Raw genomic sequence first — 26,274 nt, 5'->3', positions numbered from 1 at the left:
GCTCCGTCAAAGCCCTGTTAAGCAGTCATATGCTATTATACGAGTGCCAAATTCCTTGCATTAACCTTCACTTTTGGCCTTCTCTTGCTCACAGGGGACACTACACAGAGGATGAGATCAGCACACTATCCTACCCCAGCGGAATTGGATGCCTATGCTAAGAAAGTTGCCAATAACCCACTGACTATAAAAATCTTCCCCAATAGTGTGAAAGTACCTCAGAGGAAGCATATTCGCCGCACCGTTAACGGTCTCGACACCTCCAGCCAGCGCTACAGCCCCTACCCACCTCAGGTCAACACCCGGACGGGCCTCTTGGCCATCGTCAAAGTCCCCGTCAAAGGGATCCTCAAGGACATTGAAGGCGGCCGAGCCCGTTTTCTCCCCAAGCTCATCATGAACCCGCACAGTGGACTTTACGCCAGTCCCAGCACTTTAAATGTTCCTCACACTGTTCCACACGTTCAGACTCCTTTAGGCCAGAAGAGTCTCGCCCACTCTCAGGCCTTGCAGGCCCATTCACAATCCCTGCAGCAGAAGAGTAGTTTACAACCACAGCAGAGCCTGGCTCATCAGGAGGCTTTACATCAGAGCCAGGCTCACCAACCGCCAGTACCGCACCACGCCCTAAACCACCAACAGACTCTCATGCAGCAGCAGACGCAGATGCCCGGTCCGCAAGGACTACGGCATCTGCCTGATATCGCGCAGTCGGTGAACCTGCAACACTCCCAGGGCTTCTCTCAATCCCAACCCATGCCACAGGCCTCTTGCACTGGGCCACCGGCCCCGGGGGTCTTACAGCCACCCCTGGCAGGCTTACAGATGGCACGCAAGCTGCCTGACGCCGACGCCCCTCCCAATGTGACTGTGTCTACCTCAACCATCCCGCTGTCCATGGCTGCCAGCCTGCACCAGAACCGGCCCAGCGACTTGAGCAGCATCGTCAATCAGATCAACCAGTTCTGCCAGGCTCGGGCTGGCATGGGCTCTACCTCCGTGTGTGAAGGACAGATCGCCAACCCCAGTCCCATCAGCCGCAACCAGCTCATCAATGCAAGCTCTCGGGTGTGCACTCATCACGTTGTGGGTCCTCCGCCTTCTTGCATCCTTGGCAACTCTGACAAAGGTGGTCCTGCTCTGCATCTGCCCGACATCGCTGCCATGAACAGGATGCCCCTTTACCACAATGACATGAAGCAGCAGTCTCAGCCACAACGTCAGCAGGGCCCTTGGGGCCAGCACCAGTTGGCACACCTTCAGCACCTTCCGGAGGGAGCGGCTCACCAGGGCAAGAATCTCCCTAGAGAAGGCCTAGTGGGACCGGGGTTCCTCACCAAGAGCATGGGCTACCCGCAGGAGGTGTGCATGGCTCAGCCCTTCAACTTGAAGCCCCCCACTGATAAACCAACTCCATCTCCTCCGGTCAACGGGATGCCCATGAGTTACAGCAACGGCCACTACATGCAGCCTCACTGGAACAGCATCCTGCCCACGCCAAACAGTGATAGCTCAGGCTCTCAAGACCTGGTGGGGCCGTTCCACGGAGGCCTCTCAGGGGCCTCCATAGACTGCACCCCTGGAGCACAGTACAGGACCGGGCCGTCCATTTCGAGCCAGACCAACCTGATGCAGACCATGGAGTACATGGGTGGCGACTTCCAGGCGCCCTGCTTCCGAGCGCAGAATCCTGGCACAATGTCAAAGATGCACAGAGCCTCAGTCAGCAGGGCCACAGATTCAGGTGATAGTAGAAATGTCCACATCCACCACCCAGGGTACAGATGAGCTGCGGCCAGTTCACGCTAGTCAGTGTTAGTCGGAGCGCAAGGAAAAAATTCCCCCCTCTTCCCATCTTGCAAGTGATCTACTGAATGTTTCCTGTATGGTTATTTACGTGGCTACCACAAATCTGAACCCCCATGTGCCACTTTGGTTTCTTTTATTATTTTAATTTCTTTTAGTATAATTACTTAAATAATTAGCCTTTGGGGAAAAAAAATTTGGCATTTATTTATTCTATTTTTAATTAGTTTTTTTTCCAAGAAAACAGCCATAACAGCTTCAGTTTATGACATCAGCACTGTATTTTCCCATTCCTATCTGGTCTGTGTAATGTAAATGGAAAAATGTACCACATAACACGCATATATTTATTCGCTCTTTCTTTTAGATTAGCAAATGTCCATTATTTAAAAAGCTGCGAAGAAATTCTCAGCAAATTCCATTTGTATGTAGTTTAGGCCTACTTGAGATTTGAAGTACTAACTCACTGAAGACATTTAAGGGGTGCCATGATGCTGAAATCTTTGGCTGTTCCATCGAAGCTAACAGCTTGTACAATGTATAGAGGTTGATTTTATTTTTGTTCCTCTCAATGTTTACATATTGTGCTTTTGTAACTAATCCTAAATCGATATGAAAGTGCAAACTGATACTGGGATATGCACATATGACAAGACTGTTTCTTTTTCAGACTGTTGAACATGAATCAGGTTAAAGTCTTTGATGGAAATGTTACACTGGGCTGAGCAAAGCCACATTGTGTACAATGTTAATCCTTCCCTTGAAGTGTCAGCTAATGCGTTATCCTTTTTATCCTATTTTTTTTTCTTCTGAGTATCTTATTAGATTTCAGTTTAAATGGAGACTGCTGTAGACTAAAATTGCTTCGAGACTTGTGCTGTGCCCTAATTGCATAGCTTAGGAGTTTATTTTGTCTCTCAACTTAATTGTTACTACTTGAATTTCATTGGAAAGAGATGGTGACAGCAGGCTTCGACTTACTGCAGGTCTTACAGCGGACCGACTTTAGCAGCCGACCCAAAGCTTCCTTTGGGAAGAGTTTCATCACCCGCTTGTGCGTTAGTTCATCATTAAAGGAAAGACGTCCTTGACCGTAATTGGATGACGGAAGTGTGTTGATGTAAGCGCAATATAAATGAGCACCGCAGGCTAGCCTGTGGCTTCACTGCTGTGCTACTGTAACTGAGAGGTGTGATTAGCCGGTGTGAATGCTGTGTATTGGGGCAGATTGGCTCCCTGCTTTTGCTCCATCATTAACACCATACCGCTCTTCCCTGGCAGGATCATTTCCATCTCCGTCACACGCTGTTGTGTCAGCTGAAGCCTGCCACTGCATTTTCCACCCACCTTAGGCACTTGATGTGTCATGTCGGTCTTATCTGAAATGGCTGAAATGCACCGCCGGTGACAGTCTAGGTCTATTTGCTGGGAAACAACCCAAGTAAAAGACACATTTTAAGTTTAGTCGTTCTGTGAATCTGATAATTGATCCACCCGATGCTCCGCGGTTCAACTCCCATGGAGAGTTTCTCTCTTTCTCAGGTCTACCTGTGCCTCTTCTCATATTCTCCCTTTGAATTTTATGTCCCAACAAGTCTCTTCACCTTTATCAGGGCAGGCCATCTGGCAGGGGAGCATGGGTTTTGTCAGACTTTGGTGTAACGAGTGGAGCAACTGCAGATGAGTGAATGGGTGGAGCTGTGACACCCAGTATCATAACCTCCCTGTTTGCCCCTCAAAAGCCTTAAATATTTGATCCTTGAACTGTCCTTGACAATAGGCATGGCGTAGAATATAAATTAATGATATTTAGCTGAATTTCTTTTTGTGAAACCTTAAATCGGGGGACCTAACTCCCGAAAGGAAGTTTTTTTGTTTTTTTTGTATTTAGCAATGTATGTGTAGTATTGGGCTGTAACAGTTGTTGCATTCACACCATGTCATGTTATGTTTCCTAAACTAGCATCTTTATTTGCTCTGTTTACCATTGCAGCAAAACCTGTTTAAGTCCTAAATCTGTTTCCTGTCATGGGCGAACACATATGTTGGAAATGCAAGCTCTACTAAATGCTTTGCATCCAGGCTAATGTTTTTCAGTAACAGCAAGCCTAGTTTAAGCTTTCACGACAGAATACGTTTCCCATGAAGCTGCTATTTTATTCTGACCACAAAAAAATGATTTCTTATAAATGTTGTGAGGATAGAGTTAAGGTCTAATTTATATTATGCCTTTTTTTGCAATGCAATATTGTTAATAGTTTGAGTATCGGCAGACACAAGTTATTCCATTTGCCTGTCGAACATGTCATTTGTAAAGCTTGAGCGTTTAGACTTCCTGTATTTCTTTCGATCCTTATTTCATGCCTTGTTACAGCTCAAGAGTACAATGTCAGGTTACTCTTTTAATAGTTACTATCTCTATGTGAAGTGCCTCCTCTGGGCTGATGTGGACTGAGTGTATGTGACCGTTGGGATGGAAAATGGACCGGCGCTAGTGCACATTCCATAGGCGTAGTGCACTGCTCACGAATGGGGGACCGAGCTACTTTAAAAACTACTGATATCGTTCAAAAAAAAAAAAAAAAAATGAACATTGTGTGCTGCTGCAGGTGCAAGATCTGTTCGGATGTGAATAGTTGCTGCTGAATCACTAGTTTAGGTGGCGAGAGCTACGCTGCTGAACTGCCTAGTGTCCTTGAAACATTCAAAGGAAAGCTCTGGAAAGTTCTTTGTCTTTTGGAGCACATGCACTCCTGCCCCCATCACCACCCCACCCCTTCCCAAAACAACACAATGGCAGTTTTGGACTACAGGAGTGTGTGTTTGGAGGAGTTGAGTGTGTCTCATCTTGTTCCACCAAAGAACAAAATGTCACTTGAATGGTAGCAGTGCGCACCTGTTATATGTAACCGAAAACTGTCATTCCAGATACACATTTTTTCAGGAACGTGTTGCACAAACATTCCCCTCTAACCAAAATAAAGTTTGACTTGCATTTGCAAAGTGTGTCGTGTCTCTTTTTGTCACCTACATTTCTCTGATTCTTGAGTCCTTGAATAAAACTCTTTTACAAAACTTTCATTTGCCAAGTATTTGTTTTGGAGTATGTGACAGTTATGTTCCGAAGTATTCATTTTGAATGCAATCTCCTTTTAATTTTCACGTTTCATAAAATGTTTTCCTCTCTTGTCTTTTAATCAGTACATGTACAAAATGTGTTATAGCCTATTATAGCTTCAGTAGGACTATTTTTCAGGGCCATCTGAATTCTCAACATTTTCGATCAGAATATTTAACAGGGTAGCCTAGATAGAATACGTTTTTTTTTTTTTGTCAAGTATTGAAAGCAGTAGCCATTTTGTTTTGCTAGTGTTTCTAGCTACCTACTTGAAGGAAAATGTTAATAATCAAAAAGATGAGGCCTACAAGCAATTTCTTAAAGTTATCAAAGCCTACTATAGGCCTACCTACAATTCACAAGAGCATATTGTAGCCTAACTTGCATGTGCAATATGGAAAGAGACGTTAAGTTACTTAAATCGTGTGTGATTTGCTTAATGTTCTCATAAATACTGTAAGTATACAATACACAACAGTAAGTTCCGGTCCTCGGATTTGATTGGTCAATCGGCGTTAGTTCAACAGCACTGTCTGGGACTTTCACTGTATCACTCCACTTGTCTTTTCGTTACGTATCAGTCATATAATTTAGTATTTTTGTGCAGGTCAAGTCGACACAAAGTAAGTGGCAACAAGTTACTTTCTTTTTGAGTGAACCAATCAACTGAATTTTCTCTGAATCCAAATGATTCGTTCAAAACATCATTTGTGTTGCTTGCTTCGACGTGCAACGGTTAATTTGGTTAGTTTGCCTTTGTTTGAAACTATTTTAGTTGGCGGAGCAATAATAGATAAAGTAGGCTAGCTGGCAATTTTTACTTTTTAGCCTAATAGGCCTATAAAAGTTATTCAGTAAAAGCAGGAGGCCTATCACGCACAATGTGCTTTTGGTCTGATTGACAAGTCTGTAATTATGCTACATTCAACACAGACAAATTAAACACATTCATTCCATGTGTATCGTGTAATAATAATATGGAGTGATCTGATACGTGTACATTTTAGGGGTGGTTAGGAATCATTTAATTTTGGTTAAAAAAAGAAATGTGTTAAGAATATCATATTGATCCCCTCTGATCAGCCCGATCTCAAATTAATTACACAATTCCCTCTTGTTCTCTAGAATGTGAGTATATTATATATTGTAGCCTAATATGTTATATATCATCAGAATCTATCAGGACTGTTAGAAAGCGTTAGTGGCCCCAAATCCATCAAGTGCCCATCCATGCTGCTCGGATTTTGGCAAAAGACTCCAAAGTATCCTTAGTTAACTCCTGTATCCTTTGAAGATGGCAATGGCATCATGGCACAGTTTTGTACAAAGCCAATTAGAGCTGTGTCACACAAATGCCCTGAGGTTAACTGAGCTCCGACGCAAGTGCCAGATCTGTCAAGATTCAGTGGGTGGTAATGCATGTAAAAATAAAGTGTTTTTTTGCACACGGTAGACACTGTTAAACCCTTTTGACAAGATTATTATTGAGCCCACAAGAACACTAACACACTAATGTAAAACCCCAAATCATGAAAATTAGGGATTTTGTCAAATGCAATAAAATCAAGAATCTGTGATTTGTTAGTCATTTTTCAATTTTATTTAAATGACACATTTAATAGATACATAGGCCTATAGTAGTAAATATACGATGGATGGACGGATAGATGGATTGGGGATGGAAGGAACGAATTACATGTTTTATCAGGATATCAAATTGTGTTTCTCTTTAAAATGATTCTGTTTTATCATGTAATGTAGTGTAATGCCACAGATGTAAACACTCATGGAAAATAATTAAAAAATAATTTCAAGCTAATTTAGTTTTGTGTGACCTCTTCTGGTAACTTTGTGTAGCAACAACACTGTTTTTGGTATACTTAAAAATTTTATGTGGCAGTAATAGTTAGTACAAGTTTAGTTAGTTAGATTCATACAGTAAATCATACAGCAACAGATTCATTGTAGTAGAACATTTATATTTCTCTAATAGTATAATGGCCACTATGATAAAAAATGACAACTTAAAAAAAAAGAGTCATGAGTTTAATGACTAAAATCATATTAAAATGCCATTATAAATATAATGGACAATAATTAACCTTCTGAAGCTAATTCAATAAATGTATTGAGTCATCTCATACGCTAATTATTTATGCTCGATGCTGATAGACTAAGTATTAATGTAAAATAAGTGGTGAAGGACCAGCAATTCCCTCATTTACAATACATGGCAGACTTATATCTCATGGAGCAAATTTAACATTGAGAGTTTATGGAGGTGAATGAAGAACAAGACATTTAAAAACTGTCTAAAAAGTTTCTACAGGTGCTGTCCATTAGACACGAAACAAGGAAGTCCAAAACAAACATACTGTACATCTGAATATGTCATTATACATAATACATTATATTATATAAATAACATCTTCTAGACTTCAGCTAATATAAGCCGCTTTCCTCATATTTCACACATACACTGCTATTATTGCAAATTTCATAAACTGAACTTTCTCTTCGGACGCTCTGGCATCATGTTTGCTGGACGTACTTTGTTATTCCTAAGGAGATATAAAATAAAGATGATCAATGCATGCAATTACATGTATTTAATGACATTTGATATATAAAAGAATAAGAGAATAATGCATTACTCAAATTATATTTTTCTTAAATCAAAGTAGTACACAACACAGGTATTTCTAGCAAACACGCTTCTGTTACATACTTTGTTATTTTCTCAAACTTTGAGTCTCTGTAAAAAGCGCTCTTCTTCACAATGCACAGTAGTATAATGTCACACAAGAAAGAACCCTGGAGAAAAACAGTCTTGTTAGCAGCCATTTATATAAAATGGGTGATGTATGACAACAACATTATGACTTTGAATTTTGGTCTTGTAAGTTATTAATGCTCATTTAAATAATGTCTAATTTTCAGAGTCATATGTTACAATGGCCTTGTGTAGCTAAAGCCAACGACCAAGTAAAAATGTCATTACAAAAAAAAAAAAAAAATCATAGTGATCTGAATATTTACTTACAGCAGTCATTAAAGTTAGAACTGATGCTATGTTGATGATGGTATTAATAATACAAAACTTTCTTGCCTGGAAAAGACTCATAAAAATAATTATGCATTATACAATTATATATACAGCACCTGTGGATTGCTGTCATTGAGTCACATACCGTTCCAAACACTATGACGTGTAAATGAATTCCAAACATATTGTATAGTGTTCTTTGCTCATTTCCTTCAGCATCAATGGAATACTTAGCAAATCTGAGAAGACAGTTATCGGAGATCTTGAGCATAACAACAATTACTTTTATACATTTTATTTATTCATCAAACATTTACCTTCACAGGAAACATAAGGCAGGGCTCTCAGAAAAAAAGAGCACTCAAAATGACTTGACAAAATAAGTGTACCTGAAGTTATTTCCATTTTTATTGCTGCTCAGAGACAGAAAGCTGTAGTGAGGATTGCAATGTGAGTCGTCTTTATCAAGGTCACAGGACCAATCAATCATAATCCCAAATGAACCGCCCTGACATTATATGAAATTGTTAGATTCAGCATAAAAAGCACAAAATGTCTAATGAATAAAAATGTTTAAATCCGCCACACATTAAACCCACTCTCAGTGTTCTCACCATTACGGCGCTTTCTTGAAAGCTACGTCCAGTTTTGTGTACAATATCTCCCAGACGAAACATAGGACAGTACGGGTGATCAATTTGATCATACAAGCAGGATCTTACATATGTGTTTTTACTTTCGTTTGTTATGACATTTGATCTGAGAAAAAAAAAAACATTTAAAATAATTGAGTGGTAGCTAATAGTATATAGTGTTTTATTCAGTAAATAGTTTTGACATAGAAACAGACAGGGTTTGAACTCATTATTAATGAATGCATCAGAGTGAGAGTCTTACTTTGAGAAGTTGAACTTGGAAAATCTGATGAAGTTCCTTATGTACAAGGTAAAGTTTTCTGCTTTTCTCACCACAGTGGCTTCACTTAAAAAAAACACTGGGGTGTCAGTTTGTGGAGTAAACATAAACTGTTTGCACTACAAATTGTTAATAATTATGACAATACATTAAAATAATATGGTAAGAAATACCAGTTTGCAATGTAAAGCAGCATAACGAGCTGTTTTGTACAGAAATAACTGGAAGAAGATGACACTGGAAGAGGATGAAGAGGAGGACACTGAAAGAGGATGAAGAGGATGACACTGAAAGAGGATGACACTGGAAGAGGATGAAGAGGATGACACTGGAAGAGGATGACACTGGAAGAGGATGAAGATGATGACTATGGAAGAGGGTGACACTGGAGGCGGATAAAGAGGATGACACTGGAAGAGGATGAAGAGGATGACACTGAAAGAGGATGACACTGGAAGAGGATGACACTGGAAGAGGATGAAGAGGATGAAGAGGATGACACTGAAAGAGGATGACACTGGAAGAGGATGAAGAGGATGTCACTGGAAGAGGATGAAGAGGATGAGACTGGAAGAGGATGAAGAGAATGACACTGAAAGAGGATGAAGAGGATGACACTGGAAGAGGATAAAGAGGATGACACTGGAAGAGGATGAAGAGGATGACACTGGAAGAGAATGAAGATGATGACACTGGAAGAGGATGACACTGGAAGAGGATAAAGAGGATGACACTGGAAGAGGATGACACTGGAAGAGGATGAAGAGGATGACACTGGAAGAGGATAAAGAGGATGACACTGGCAGAGGATGAAGAGGATGACACTGGAAGAGGATGAAGAGGATGACACTGGAAGAGGATGAAGAGGATGACACTGGAAGAGGATGACACTGAAAGAGGATGACACTGGAAGAGGATGAAGAGGATGACACTGGAAGAGGATGAAGAGGGTGACACTGGAAGAGGATGAAGAGGATGACACTGGAAGAGGATGAAGAGGACGACACTGGAAGAGGATGAAGATGATGACACTGGAAGAGGATGAAGAGGATGACACTGGAAGAGGATGAAGAGGATGACACTGGAAGAGGATGAAGATGATGACACTGGAAGAGGATGAAGAGGATGACGCTGGAAGAGGATGAAGAGGATGACACTGGAAGAGGATGAAGAGGATGAAGAGGACGACACTGGAAGAGGATGAAGAGGATGACACTGGATGAGGATGAAGATGATGAAGAGGATGACACTGGATGAGGATGAAGAAGATGAAGAGGATGACACTGGAAGAGGATGAAGAGGATGACACTTAAAGAAGATGAAGAGGATGACACTGGAAGAGGACGACACTGGAAGAGGATGAAGAGGATGAAGAGGATGACACTGGAAGAGGATGAAGAGGATGACACTGAAAGAGGATGAAGATGATGACACTGAAAGAAGATGAAGAGGATGACACTGGAAGAGGACGACACTGGAAGAGGATGAAGAGGATGACACTGAAAGAAGATGAAGAGGATGACACTGAAAGAAGATGAAGAGGATGACACTGGAAGAGGACGACACTGGAAGAGGATGAAGAGGATGACACTGAAAGAGGATGAAGATGATGACACTGGAAGAGGATGAAGAGGATGACACTGGAAGAGGACGACACTGGAAGAGGTTGAAGAGGATGTCACTGGAAGAGGATGAAGAGGATGTCACTGAAAGAGGATGAAGATGATGACTATGGAAGAGGGTGACACTAGAAGAGGATAAAGAGGATGACACTGGATGAGGATGAAGAGGATGACACTGGATGAGGATGAAGAAGATGAAGAGGATGACACTTAAAGAAGATTAAGAGGATGACACTGGAAGAGGACGACACTGGAAGAGGATGAAGAGGATGACACTGGAAGAGGATGAAGAGGATGACACTGAAAGAGGATGAAGAGGATGACACTGGAAGAGGATGAAGAGGATGACACTGGAAGAGGATGAAGAGGGTGACACTGGAAGAGGATGACACTGGAAGAGGATGAAGAAAATGACACTGGAAGAGGATAAAGAGGATGACACTGGAAGAGGATAAAGAGGATGACACTGGAAGAGGATAAAGAGGATGACACTGAAAGAAGATGAAGAGGATGACACTGGAAGAGGATGAAGAGGGTGACACTGGAAGAGGATGAAGAGGATGACACTGGAAGAGGATGAAGAAGATGACACTGGAAGAGGATGAAGAGGGTGACACTGGAAGAGGATGAAGAGGATGACACTGGAAGAGGATGAAGAAGATGACACTGGAAGAGGATAAAGAGGATGACACTGGAAGAGGATGAAGAGGATGACGCTGGAAGAGGACGACACTGGAAGAGGATGAAGAGGATGACACTGGAAGAGGATGAAGAGGATGACACTGGAAGAGGATAAAGAGGATGACACTGAAAGAGGATAAAGAGGATGACACTGAAAGAAGATGAAGAGGATGACACTGGAAGAGGATGAAGAGGATGACACTGGAAGAGGATGAAGAGTGTGACACTGGAAGAGGATCAAGAGGATGACACTGGAAGAGGATGAAGAGGATGACACTGAAAGAGGATGAAGATGATGACACTGAAAGAAGATGAAGAGGATGACACTGGAAGAGGACGACACTGGAAGAGGATGAAGAGGATGACACTGGAAGAGGATGAAGAGGATGACACTGAAAGAAGATGAAGAGGATGACACTGAAAGAAGATGAAGAGGATGACACTGGAAGAGGACGACACTGGAAGAGGATGAAGAGGATGACACTGAAAGAGGATGAAGATGATGACACTGGAAGAGGATGAAGAGGATGACACTGGAAGAGGACGACACTGGAAGAGGTTGAAGAGGATGTCACTGGAAGAGGATGAAGAGGATGTCACTGAAAGAGGATGAAGATGATGACTATGGAAGAGGGTGACACTAGAAGAGGATAAAGAGGATGACACTGGATGAGGATGAAGAGGATGACACTGGATGAGGATGAAGAAGATGAAGAGGATGACACTTAAAGAAGATTAAGAGGATGACACTGGAAGAGGACGACACTGGAAGAGGATGAAGAAGATGACACTGGAAGAGGATGAAGAGGATGACACTGAAAGAGGATGAAGAGGATGACACTGGAAGAGGATGAAGAGGATGACACTGGAAGAGGATGAAGAGGGTGACACTGGAAGAGGATGAAGAGGATGACACTGGAAGAGGATGAAGAAAATGACACTGGAAGAGGATAAAGAGGATGACACTGGAAGAGGAACAAGAGGATGACACTGGAAGAGGATAAAGAGGATGACACTGAAAGAAGATGAAGAGGATGACACTGGAAGAGGATGAAGAGGGTGACACTGGAAGAGGATGAAGAGGATGACACTGGAAGAGGATGAAGAAGATGACACTGGAAGAGGATGAAGAGGGTGACACTGGAAGAGGATGAAGAGGATGACACTGGAAGAGGATGAAGAAGATGACACTGGAAGAGGATAAAGAGGATGACACTGGAAGAGGATGAAGAGGATGACGCTGGAAGAGGACGACACTGGAAGAGGATGAAGAGGATGACACTGGAAGAGGATGAAGAGGATGACACTGGAAGAGGATAAAGAGGATGACACTGAAAGAGGATAAAGAGGATGACACTGAAAGAAGATGAAGAGGATGACACTGGAAGAGGATGAAGAGGATGACACTGGAAGAGGATGAAGAGGGTGACACTGGAAGAGGATCAAGAGGATGACACTGGAAGAGGATGAAGAAGATGACACTGGAAGAGGATAAAGAGGATAACACTGGAAGAGGACGACACTGGAAGAGGATGAAGAGGATGACACTGAAAGAGGATGATGAGGATGACACTGGAAGAGGACGACACTGGAAGAGGATGAAGAGGATGACACTGGAAGAGGATGACACTGGAAGAGGATGAAGAGGATGACACTGGAAGAGGATAAAGAGGACGACACTGGAAGAGGATAAAGAGGATGACACTGGAAGAGGATGACACTGGAAGAGGATGAAGAGGATGACACTGGAAGAGGATGAAGAGGATGATGCTGGAAGAGGATGAAGAGGATGACACTGGAAGAGGATGAAGAAGATGACACTGGAAGAGGATGAAGAGGATGACACTGGAAGAGGATGAAGAGGATGACACTGGAAGATGATAAAGAGGATGACACTGGAAGAGGATGAAGAGGATGACACTGGAAGAGGATGAAGAGGATGATGCTGGAAGAGGATGAAGAGGATGACACAGGAAGAGGATGACACTGGAAGAGGATGAAGAGGATGACACTGGAAGAGGATAAAGAGGATGACACTGGAAGAGGATGAAGAGGATGACACTGAAAGAGGATGAACAGGATGACACTGAAAGAGGATGAAGAGGATGACACTGGAAGAGGGTGACACTGGAAGAGGGTGACACTGGAAGAGGATGACACTGGAAGAGGGTGACACTAGAAGAAGATGACACGAAGAGGATGAAGAGGATGACACTGGAAGAGGATGAAGAGGATGACACTGGAAGAGGATGAAGAGGGTGAGACTGGAAGAGGATGACACTGGAAGAGGATGAAGAGGATGACACTGGAAGAGGATGAAGAGGATGACACTGAAAGAGGATGAAGAGGATGACACTGGAAGAGGATGAAGAGGATGACACTGGAAGAGGATGAAGAGGACGACACTGGAAGAGGATGAAGAGGATGAAGAGGATGACACTGGATGAGGATGAACAAGATGAAGAGGATGACACTGGAAGAGGATGACACTTAAAGAAGATGAAGAGGATGACACTGGAAGAGGACGACACTGGAAGAGGATGAAGAGGATGACACTGAAAGAGGATGAAGATGATGACACTGAAAGAAGATGAAGAGGATGACACTGGAAGAGGATGAAGAGGATGTCACTGGAAGAGGATGAAGAGGATGTCACTGAAAGAGGATGAAGATGATGACTATGGAAGAGGGTGACACTAGAAGAGGATAAAGAGGATGACACTGGATGAGGATGAAGAGGATGACACTGGATGAGGATGAAGGAGATGAAGAGGATGACACTTAAAGAAGATGAAGAGGATAACACTGGAAGAGGACGACACTGGAAGAGGATGAAGAGGATGACACTGGAAGAGGATGAAGAGGATGACACTGAAAGAGGATGAAGAGGATGACACTGGAAGAGGATGAAGAGGATGACACTGGAAGAGGATGAAGAGGATGACACTGGAAGAGGATGAAGAGGATGACACTGGAAGAGGATGAAGAAAATGACACTGGAAGAGGATAAAGAGGATGACACTGGAAGAGGATAAAGAGGATGACACTGAAAGAAGATGAAGAGGATGACACTGGAAGAGGATGAAGAGGATGACACTGGAAGAGGATGAAGAGGGTGACACTGGAAGAGGATAAAGAGGATGACACTGGAAGAGGATGAAGAAGATGACACTGGAAGAGGATGAAGAGGATGACACTGGAAGAGGACGACACTGGAAGAGGATGAAGAGGATGACACTGGAAGAGGATGACACTGGAAGAGGATGAAGAGGATGACACTGGAAGAGGATAAAGAGGATGACACTGAAAGAGGATGAAGAGGATGACACTGGAAGAGGGTGACACTGGAAGAAGATGACACGAAGAGGATGAAGAGGATGACACTGGATGAGGATGAAGAGGATGACACTGGAAGAGGATAAAGAGGATGACACTGGAAGAGGATGAAGAGGATGACACTGGAAGAGGGTGACACTGGAAGAAGATGACACGAAGAGGATGAAAAGGGATGACACTGGATGAGGATGAAGAGGATGACACTGGAAGAGGATGAAGAGGGTGAGACTGGAAGAGGATAAAGAGGATGACACTGAAAGAGGATGAAGAGGATGACACTGGAAGAGGATGAAGAGGATGACACTGGAAGAGGGTGACACTGGAAGAAGATGACACGAAGAGGATGAAGAGGATGACACTGGAAGAGGATGAAGAGGATGACACTGGAAGAGGACGAAGAGGATGACACTGGAAGAGGATGAAGAGGATGACACTGGAAGAGGATAAAGAGGATGACACTGGAAGAGGATGAAGAGGATGACACTGGAAGAGGGTGACACTGGAAGAAGATGACACGAAGAGGATGAAGAGGATGACACTGGAAGAGGATGAAGAGGATGACACTGGAAGAGGACGAAGAGGATGACACTGGAAGAGGATGAAGAGGATGACACTGGAAGAGGATGAAGAGGGTGACACTGGAAGAGGATGAAGAGGATGACACTGGAAGAGGATGAAGAAGATGACACTGGAAGAGGATAAAGAGGATGACACTGGAAGAGGATGACACTGGAAGAGGATGACACTGGAAGAGGATGACACTGGAAGAGGATGAAGAGGATGACACTGGAAGAGGATGACACTGGAAGAGGATGAAGAGGATGACACTGGAAGAGGATAAAGAGGATGACACTGGAAGAGGATGAAGATGATGACACTGGAAGAGGATGAAGAGGATGACACTGGAAGAGGATGAAGAGGATGATGCTGGAAGAGGATGAAGAGGATGACACTGGAAGAGGATGAAGAGGATGACACTGGAAGAGGATGAAGAAGATGACACTGGAAGAGGATGAAGAGGATGACACTGGAAGAGGATAAAGAGGATGACACTGGAAGAGGATGAAGAGGATGACACTGGAAGAGGATGAAGAGGATGATGCTGGAAGAGGATGAAGAGGATGACACTGGAAGAGGATGAAGAGGATGATGCTGGAAGAGGATGAAGAGGATGACACTGGAAGAGGATGAAGAGGATGACACTGGAAGAGGATGAAGAAGATGACACTGGAAGAGGATGAAGAGGATGACACTGGAAGAGGATAAAGAGGATGATGCTGGAAGAGGATGAAGAGGATGACACTGGAAGAGGATGAAGAGGATGATGCTGGAAGAGGATGAAGAGGATGACACTGGAAGAGGATAAAGAGGATGATGCTGGAAGAGGATGAAGAGGATGACACTGGAAGAGGATAAAGAGGATGACACTGGAAGAGGATGAAGATGATGACACTGGAAGAGGATGAAGAGGATGACACTGGAAGAGGATGAAGAGGATGATGCTGGAAGAGGATGAAGAGGATGACACTGGAAGAGGATGAAGAGGATGACACTGGAAGAGGATGAAGAAGATGACACTGGAAGAGGATGAAGAGGATGACACTGGAAGAGGATAAAGAGGATGACACTGGAAGAGGATGAAGAGGATGACACTGGAAGAGGATGAAGAGGATGATGCTGGAAGAGGATGAAGAGGATGACACTGGAAGAGGATGAAGAGGATGACACTGGAAGAGGATGAAGAAGATGACACTGGAAGAGGATGAAGAGGATGACACTGGAAGAGGATAAAGAGGATGACACTGGAAGAGGATGAAGAGGATGACACTGGAAGAGGATGAAGAGGATGATGCTGGAAGAGGATGAAGAGGATGACACTGGAAGAGGATGAAGAGGATGATGCTGGAAGAGGATGAAGAGGATGACACTGGAAGAGGATGAAGAGGATGACACTGGAAGAGGATGAAGAAGATGACACTGGAAGAGGATGAAGAGGATGACACTGGAAGAGGATAAAGAGGATGATGCTGGAAGAGGATGAAGAGGATGACACTGGAAGAGGATGAAGAGGATGATGCTGGAAGAGGATGAAGAGGATGACACTGGAAGAGGATAAAGAGGATGACACTGGAAGAGGATGAAGATGATGACACTGGAAGAGGATGAAGAGGATGACACTGGAAGAGGATGAAGAGGATGATGCTGGAAGAGGATGAAGAGGATGACACTGGAAGAGGATGAAGAGGATGACACTGGAAGAGGATGAAGAAGATGACACTGGAAGAGGATGAAGAGGATGACACTGGAAGAGGATAAAGAGGATGACACTGGAAGAGGATGAAGAGGATGACACTGGAAGAGGATGAAGAGGATGATGCTGGAAGAGGATGAAGAGGATGACACTGGAAGAGGATGAAGAGGATGATGCTGGAAGAGGATGAAGAGGATGACACTGGAAGAGGATGAAGAGGATGACACTGGAAGAGGATGAAGAAGATGACACTGGAAGAGGATGAAGAGGATGACACTGGAAGAGGATAAAGAGGATGATGCTGGAAGAGGATGAAGAGGATGACACTGGAAGAGGATGAAGAGGATGATGCTGGAAGAGGATGAAGAGGATGACACTGGAAGAGGATGAAGAGGATGACACTGGAAGAGGATGAAGAAGATGACACTGGAAGAGGATGAAGAGGATGACACTGGAAGAGGACGACACTGGAAGAGGATGAAGAGGATGAAGAGGATGACACTGGAAGAGGATGAAGAGGATGATGCTGGAAGAGGATGAAGAGGATGACACTGGAAGAGGATGAAGAGGATGACACTGGAAGAGGATGAAGAGGATGATGCTGGAAGAGGATGAAGAGGATGACACTGGAAGAGGATGAAGAGGATGATGCTGGAAGAGGATGAAGAGGATGACACTGGAAGAGGATGAAGAGGATGACACTGGAAGAGGATGAAGAAGATGACACTGGAAGAGGATGAAGAGGATGACACTGGAAGAGGATAAAGAGGATGATGCTGGAAGAGGATGAAGAGGATGACACTGGAAGAGGATGAAGAGGATGATGCTGGAAGAGGATGAAGAGGATGACACTGGAAGAGGATGAAGAGGATGACACTGGAAGAGGATGAAGAAGATGACACTGGAAGAGGATGAAGAGGATGACACTGGAAGAGGATAAAGAGGATGATGCTGGAAGAGGATGAAGAGGATGACACTGGAAGAGGATGAAGAGGATGATGCTGGAAGAGGATGAAGAGGATGACACTGGAAGAGGATGAAGAGGATGACACTGGAAGCGCCAATTGACAAATGACCGCGGCCTTAAGTTAAAAATAAAAGGATAGTTTGAGTAGAAAAGGCTTCTATCCATAGCACTGTCTGGGTTCAACATGTTATTGGATTTTAAAAGAGTGAGAGAAAGTATTCTTACTCTGGCTTCTGATCTTTTTCAGTGGGACACCAGCCATGTATTTCACAAATGCCAGTCGAATTCCCAGTTGTATTCAAACAAATGCCAGTCATAATTCCTAAGGAGAATGAAGCACTTTAGTAGGTTTTGACATATTTAAAAAAAAAACGGAGGGCACATATTTATTTGTCAGCATAGCTTTATTATATATCAAGCAGTTTTAAGTTATACCGTTTCCAGCCTTAACAGCCTCTTCCTCTATACAATCTTCATCCTTAGTGCAAATGGCATCTGGCAGTGATGATTTCTAAAAGAAGATAGCCTCCTGTTAGCAATAAATAGATATAAACCTACTGAACATTTGAACTTATTTTGTGAGGAGCTTATTTTCCCAAAGGTCTAAGGCTACGTTAAGACTGTCAGTCCAATTCCGATTTTTGTGCATATCCAATTGAAATCTGATCAGATTTAGCAAGTGTGAACGGCCAAAAATCACATAAAAAGTGATTTGCACAAATCTGTTTTGAGGTACATTTCTGGAAATCTGTTTCAGTCTGACTGATCTGATCGGATTCCACATGGTTCATGTGACTTTCTCTCCATGTTAAATGTAGGCCTAAACGTCAGACGTTGTTATTGGAAACATGCTGAATTTCGCTGCAGAAACCAGGATGTGTTGTTGCAAAGTGCCAGAGGAGCAGAAAATGGCAATGTAACGGAGACATACAGTGCTATGCATAAGTTTAGACACCCATGCTAAAGTTGACTAAAAAGAGGAATAAAAAATCATCTTTTGGAAATTGAACTTATGCCTTAATTTAAAAAATTAGGAAAAATCCAACCTTTAAGGACACCGATTTTCTTTGTGAATGAATAATGTATCATAAATAAATAAATATTCTTCCTTAAAATACAGGGTGCATAAGTTTGGACACCCCTATGTTAAATTCCCATAGAGGCAGGCAGATTTTTATTTTTCATACAGTCATACAGTTACTTCATGGATCCAGGATACTATGCATCCTGATAAAGTTCCCTTGGCCTTTGGAATTAAAATAGCCCCACATCATCACATAGCCTTCACCATACCTAGAGATTGGCATGGAGTACTTTCCATAAGATCATCTCTCAATGCAAATCAAACTAGCTATTAGGCTAACTGAAATAAAACCATGCCAATCTAGGTATGGTGAAGGCTATGTGATGATGTGGGGCTATTTTAATTCCAGAGGCCAAGGGAACTTTATCAGGATGCATAGTATCCTGGATTCATGAAGTAACTGGCCTTTAAAAATAAAAATCTGCCTGGCTCTATGGGAATTTAACATAGGGGTGTCCAAACTTATGCACCCTGTATTTTAAGGAAGAATATTTATTTATTTATGATATATTATTCATTCACAAAGAAAATTGGTGTCCTTAAAGGTTGGATTTTCCCTATTTTTTTAAATTAAGGCATTAAGTTCAGTTTCCAAAAGATGATTTTTTATTCCTCTTTTTAGTCAACTTTAGTATGGGTGTCTAAACGTATGCATAGCACTGTATTTTGAAACCGCTGGAGATGAAAGTACAGAATAAAGTCGCTTGCGCCGCTTCAACTCCATTCATACATCCCCACCGGTGGCCTCATGGGATAAAGTGTCCATCAAATGCGCACTTCAAGTGTAGGCTACTGTTGGTGTACTGTTTTTCGCATGCTAGCCTATGTAGTAGGGAACAATTCGATTTTGGATGCAGTGACAGTGTGGACATCAATAATTTTAGATCAGATTCCAATCGAATAAACAAATAATCAGATTTGGACTGACAGTGTAAACGAGTGTTGGGGATTTTCTGTGCCTCTTTCTGTAGATTTCACATTTACGCCAATGTGGCGACAATTAAGTGACTGACTTTATGAGTGAGTCTGGATCAAGCGCTCAAATGAAACTCCCCAATACATTATTCAAGGACCAAATGACCATTTTATCCCAGCATAAATGCACTGAATTAAAAACAATTCTTAATGTTGCATCAAAAGCAGCTTGTGGTGGCATAAAGATGCTGAATATTACTTAAGATGTCAAAGATAGACTGGTAAAAAATTACAGTCAGTTTGTGGGTTCAGTCAAACACATGCAGCTCTGGCATGAATAACAACACAATTGCGGTGGAAAAGAGGGTTATTTGCCTCTGAAATCCTTGACAGACACAAATACATATAGGTGCCAACCACTCAGCCCAAATACGCAAGTGGAAATAAAATTCCCTTTAAACCCAAAAATGCATGTGTAAATGACATCTGAGATTATTACCAACACAATTTTTATTAGACACAATTATTACCGCCAAACCAGCAAGCCTATAAAATCAATACAGTATGGTTTAAAATAGGGAAGCAGCTAAAAAGCACTTAAGTGTTTTGCTAACCATCAGCGTACATCCGTTCATAAAAAATAACCAAAGTGCTTTTACACTGTTAATGGAATGAATGGAAGATGAAAATCTGAGGTAGCAAGGACGGTTTGATAGCCATTTGTAATCAGTTACTGATGTTACTAATTAGCTTAAAACAGAGTAAAGGCATACACGTAGAATAGCACTGAATAGCTATATGTCACTGTTTAAAACAAAACGAAACCCGAATGTGTTTTAGGGAACAGCTGATGTGTTAAAAGTGTTGTTGAAAGTGCAGATGTGTCGAAGTCTGTTGCCCTTAGGTTAGACAGTCCAGGAAACATAGGGGTAACAGACTTCGAGAGGAAAACTGACAGTTAAAAATAGTTTTACCTCTGAACAGTTGCCCATTGTTTGATTTGGCGTCATGATGAAATTGGTTGTTACAAACACAAATTCCTCACTCTGGAAACAAAAATGAACAACAATATTAAAAGGCAAATAAATGAAGCAAATCATTAATCATATAACGGACACAGAACTAATAAGCACTTTTTCAGACAGTGTGTTTTGACCGACCGGATTTGGGAAAACATAGTCTTCTGGTCCCCAGAGTTTAAAATCTGTTGTGTTGAGGCGTGCAGCTCCTCTAACTTTAGTTAACACAGAACTCTCAATAGTGTCATCTTGTGCCTGGTATTGTTTCTTTACAACAAATACCCACCTGTTGAGCAAAAACATGTTTAATATTTGCCTCTCAAAACAGTAAAAGCTCAAAAAAGAGAGAGAGAGAGAGAGAGAGAGAGAGAGAGAGAGAGAGAGAGAGAGAGAAAATCTTTTTTCTATTGCTGGCATCATCACATAAAATGTTTTAGTTTTTACCCCAAGCAAAACAGTTTGGTTGGGGTTAGACTACATAAAGTAATTAAAACTCTTACCCGATGAGATATCCCATGACACTGAGTTGAAAGATTCTGTATAAGAGTCCCACTTTCTTATTCTGCGTGGCCACATATTTGACTGTTTTATAATCAAAGAGATTATACCAAGCCATTCCTGCTCCTGCTGTTGGAGAATGATGTGCTGCTCACACACACCCTGCATCCCTAGAGCTATACATTGTCACGTGCATCACGTCATTTTGCAATTTACATGTCATGTTCTCCATAACCTACTCCTACATTTATTTTCTTGTTTATTATGTAAATTCAAAAACCCATGTTCATTAGACTTATTAAACTTGGCTTGAAAAATTGCGCCTCTTTAGCAGATTAACAAAATAATGGTTTAAACATTGTGTATCATTTAGTTTAATATAGCCTATATATTATGGGTTAGTAGCTTATAGACAGTATATATATATATATATATATATATATATATATTCTGTCTATAAGCTAATAACCCATAATATATAGGTTATACTAAAAGTCAAAAGTTTGGAAATGATACAATTTTTAATGTTTTTTTAAAGAAGCCTCCTGTGCTCATCAAGCCTGCATTTATGTGCTAAAAATACCCTGATCAAATAAAATACAGAAAAAAAAGTAATATTGTGAAATATTATTACAATTCAGAATAATGGTTTTCTATTTGAATATACTTTAAAATATTTGTTATTTCTGTGAATCTTCTGATTATTATCAATGTTGGAAACAGTTGTGCTAATATATATATTACAACCTGTGATACTTTTTTTCAGGAATATTTGATGAATAAAAAGTAAAAATAATAATAATAAAAAAAAACATCATTTATTTAAAATAGAAATCTTGTGTAACAATATACACCATTCAAAAGTTTGGGGTCAGTAGTTTTTTTTTCTGTCTTTCTTTTCTTGAAAGAAATTAATACTTTTATTCTGCAAGGATGTGTTAAATTGATGAAAAGTGAAAGTAAATATTTATATTGTTAGAAAAGATTTCTATTTTGAATAAATGCTGTTCTTTTTAACTTTTTATTCATCAATGAATCATGAAAAAAGTATAAATAAATAAATAAGCAATTATAAATTGTAATATATGTAATACAAATATAAATTGTTAAAAATAACTGTTTCGAACATTGATAATAACTGAGTATCAAATCAGCATTAGAGTGATTTCTGAAGGATCATGTGAGTGACACTGAAGACTGGAGTGATGATGCTGAAAATTCAGCTTTGCATTACAGAAATAAACTAGAATGTACATTTCCTGAAGAAAATGTGAGTGGGTGCTTGCAGTGGCAAAACTTGCCACTCGGTTGCTATGGTGTTTCTAGTGGGTTGCTATGGTGTTGCTATGCGGTTGCTAGGGTATTCTGGGGGGTTGCTAGGGTGATGCTAGCTGGTTGCTATGGTGTTCTGGGCGGTTGCTATGCGGTTTCTAAGGTATTCTGGGTGGTTGCTAAGGCATTACTAGGCAGTTGCTAGGGTGTTATGGGTGGTTGCTATGGTGTTGCTATGGTGTTGCTAGGGCGTTGCTAGGTGGTTGCTAGGGTGTTCTGGGTGGTTGGTAGGGTGTTCTGGGTGGTTGCTATGCGGTTGCTAGGTGGTTGCTAGGGTCTTATGGGTGGTTGCTATGATGTTGCTAGGTAGTTGCTAGGGTGTTCTGGGTGGTTGCTATGGTGTTGCTAAGGGGGGATGACAACAAGAGGGTGGAGTAATTACTGACAGAATTTAAATTTTTGGGTGAACCCTTTAAATGGATAAAAAAAAAACCTCGATTTAACTTTTTTAGACTATAGGCTCTATGCACGATCGCTTCCGCGTTTTGTCTCAGCCCGCCCAGTTACATCCGGTCATTCCGGTGCTGCGTCAGAAGCCGTTTTTGCATTAGGTGGAGATAATGGCAAATTACACTCTCTGTTTACAAGAACTTCCAGCGGTTAACGTAAATGATGTAAACAATATTGTGAGGCAGTTAACTGTCACAAATATGAGTAAGAAAGAGAAGTTCTTTAAATTAAACATTTCGAGCTACATCGACAACTTTGAGGGTGAGTATTCTCTCATATCACGCGAAATCCGACTAGCGAATCAGTTTCTAAAATCGTTGTCTCCGTTTCTGAGAAAATGAATTTTATTAAAGTGAATAGGGCTTGGGCGTCGTGACGTCATACTTGGCGTGGCGGCCATGTTGATGGCCTCGCGAATGTAAACATACAGCAAGTCAACGGGGAGAAGCAGAGTTGGGAGAAAGAAAAAAGATGTTAAAATCCCGAAAAGGATGTGGAATTTACGGGGATACGTTAAATAGGGAAGCAAGGGACCAGTATGTGGACAAAATCGGCAAAAAAAGTGTAGTTAGTAGCTGTCAACCCTCCCGTTTTTTCCGGGTTTATCACGTATTTGAGCTCTTTTCCCGCTGTCTTCCCGTTTTAGTATTTACCTATAAAATATCCCGAAAAATTACAATTTCAACATTCATCTTTCTGTTGCTATCCCTCTGCAAAACTGCAGCATTAACTATGCGAGTTGTGAAGCTAGGTCTAACGTGACTTTGCATACAGATTGGCATGAAATCGTGCTCTCACAACAACCACGCTGTTATCTAAAAAAAGGCCAATATCACGCTAAGGTTGCCTTCAAGTAAGCAAAACGATGCTTTGAAAACATCTGTTTTTCTGGAAGGGCAAGGGGGTAGCAACAGGACAACAGTACAGAGACTGACAGGTCCGATGGAAGGGCTAACATTAATGTTATGATAGTAAGTTATTAAAATACGGGATATTTTACAGGAAAATTTGTCCACATAACTTACTGGTCCCTGGTTTCCCTATTTAACGTATCCCCGTAAATTCCACATCCTTTTCGGGATTTTAACATTTTTTTTCTTTCTCCCAACTCTGCTTCTCCCCGTTGACTTGCTGTATGTTTACATTCGCGAGGCCATCAACATGGCCGCCACGCCAAGTATGACGTCACGACGCCCAAGCCCTATTGTCCTATAGAATGCGCTATGCGGAAGTAAAGACGCCGGCTGAGATCCTACCGGAAATATGTCAGCAGCGTTCGTGCATAGAGCCTATTGTTGTAGATGAACAAGCTTTGAATTATTAAAGTCTGCGTGAACCGGAAGTTGCAAACGACTTTTCTCCAGTGTTGTGACGTATTTCCCAGTGAAAAGGAATATTGAACAGAGGGCAGGGTTTTACTCTAGCGCTCCTCCTCTCCATCTCTCGCTCATAACAGACCAACGGTTTGAGGGGAGTGGTTAAGCGTTTCCCAAACCAAGCCGTCAAACCTACGTCATCAGGGAAGGTCCTCCAATGCAGAGGGGAGGGGCATTTTCAGATTTTGATTAAAGATTACGAAGCCAAAATGTTTTTGCGTGGATGAATTGTTAACCACAAAACGATCAATTTAGGCAAACAAAGTAAATATGGTCAATTTTGGTTTAATGTGGACTTTAAGGAAAGTACAAATTAGACTCTCACGTAAACAATATATAATAATTTATAAATAATATTTTAATTATAAATGTGCTGAAAATGTGCATGAAAATGTGGGGGGAAATAAAGGCTACTAAACTGATATAATAAAGCGTGACAGACTTTTATTTTAAAATAGTCCACTCTTATTTTATCTCAAGCACGTTCCGTCATACTTCACACACTAGGGTCACTGTTATCGTAAGTTTTACACACTCAGTTCAATCTATTCACAGATCGGTCAGCTTTCTGCAACCAGAGTTGGACTTTGTCATTGAAACACCAAATAACAGATCATGACTAAATACGAGGAAGTTGCTGTTCATGGCTACGAAGAATTTTCTAAAGCTGTGTCTGAAAGAAAAGGAAAAGAGATATTCGCTTACTTCTCTGGAGATAAAGATGGCCAGGGCAAGAGCTGGTGCCCGGACTGTGTGAAAGGTGCATTATCATTATGCAGTATTTGTGCTGTTTTTAAAATTCACATCTAAAGCGGCCTTTGTCTCCCCTCTGCAGCAGAGCCAGTGGTCAGAGGAGAGCTGTCACATCTGCCCGAGGGATCTGTCTTCATTTACTGCCAAGTAGGAGACAGGCCATAGTAAGTATACATTTTGCCAATTAGATTGGTTATTTAAACAGGAATCCTTCATGTGTGTAGCTGCATATTGCATTTAGTCAGAAATTGCATTATTTTGCCCATGTATAATTGCTGTCATACCTCTGTGTTTATTGGACTATGCTCTTTGACAGCAGTGCACAATGCACAGACAGAATCCTATAAAAGATATTTGCTTTTGCCCTACATCTACTACATTTACTGTTGTTCTTGCTAGCTGGAAGGACCCAAACAATGAATTTAAGAAGACCCTAAAGCTGACTGGAGTACCCACACTACTGCGATACGGGACGGTAAATATCAGTAAATGTTTTTTGACCAGTGTATTTGACTGTTTTAATATGTATGCTTCTTGCCAATGTACTATACATACAAATCCATAGTGAAATCTATGATAAATGTATGTATAATTTGTTTTGTCTTTTTTTTTAAGCCCCAGAAGCTGGTTGAAGATGAGTGTTTTAAAGTTGACCTCGTTCGAATGATGTTCACGGAGGATTAATGTCCTGTGGCATATACTACTGGATTGCATCCGCTTTTTTAAATATGATTTACACGTTTTTTCCATTGTTAGTTTTGTCATTTGTAATCTGTGCTCCTGCTCTGGAATGTTAAGCCAAACATATTGTGGCCCTGGTATTATGTTGTGAGTTTGTCCTGTGGTGATTGTACACGTTTTGAAAGCGTTGTTCACTTTAAAACCGTTTGGATAGAAGTAAGCTTTGCATAATCAGACATTTCAAATTGACTTTCGAATGATTTTCCAAAAAAAAGGGACTTGACAGTATACCTTCAAGTTAAGACAGAGGAACTGAAACCGTTACAATTTCAGTAAACATGCATAATGAAAATCGCCTTATAATCCTTACCTAGAAGATTATGCTTGTTTGTAATCAGAACAAAATAAAATGTTTTGAAAAATG

General features: G+C 41.5%; 3 protein-coding genes across 4 annotated transcripts in view; 2 read left to right on the top strand and 1 right to left on the bottom strand.

Annotated features, from left to right (window-relative positions):
* Positions 1 to 4,375, top strand: part of fam222bb (family with sequence similarity 222 member Bb) — a 6,300-nt gene extending 1,925 nt beyond the window's left edge. The window contains exon 3 of the mRNA XM_081371064.1: positions 95 to 4,375. Coding sequence (XP_081227190.1) covers positions 95 to 1,788 — 1,694 coding nt within the window. The 3' untranslated portion in view covers positions 1,789 to 4,375. The remainder of the gene's footprint in view (positions 1 to 94) is intronic.
* p2rx8 (purinergic receptor P2X, ligand-gated ion channel, 8) lies at positions 2,980 to 21,376 on the bottom strand (the record flags this gene model as incomplete). Its single annotated transcript, XM_081370811.1, has 9 exons — positions 2,980 to 3,231; positions 8,116 to 8,209; positions 8,360 to 8,478; positions 8,585 to 8,729; positions 8,868 to 8,951; positions 9,099 to 9,172; positions 20,716 to 20,787; positions 20,902 to 21,046; positions 21,261 to 21,376. The coding sequence occupies 9 exons, from the start codon at positions 21,374 to 21,376 to the stop codon at positions 2,980 to 2,982; spliced, it is 1,101 nt and encodes a 366-aa protein (XP_081226937.1).
* On the top strand, positions 5,418 to 26,274 carry txndc17 (thioredoxin domain containing 17). 2 transcript variants are annotated; one of them, XM_081370738.1, is made up of 5 exons: positions 5,418 to 5,547; positions 24,972 to 25,176; positions 25,252 to 25,333; positions 25,569 to 25,644; positions 25,785 to 26,274. In XM_081370738.1, the coding sequence occupies exons 2-5, from the start codon at positions 25,032 to 25,034 to the stop codon at positions 25,851 to 25,853; spliced, it is 372 nt and encodes a 123-aa protein (XP_081226864.1). In that variant the 5' UTR covers positions 5,418 to 5,547; positions 24,972 to 25,031; the 3' UTR covers positions 25,854 to 26,274. The 2 variants fall into 2 exon arrangements, with proteins under 2 accessions (XP_081226864.1, XP_081226863.1); XM_081370737.1 differs by lacking the exon at positions 5,418 to 5,547 and having other exon boundaries at positions 24,889 to 25,176.

This window comes from Scardinius erythrophthalmus (assembly GCF_964197995.2).
Source record: "Scardinius erythrophthalmus genome assembly, chromosome: 7".
NCBI lineage: Eukaryota > Metazoa > Chordata > Actinopteri > Cypriniformes > Leuciscidae > Scardinius > Scardinius erythrophthalmus.
This window is presented reverse-complemented; position numbering and strand designations above follow the sequence as displayed.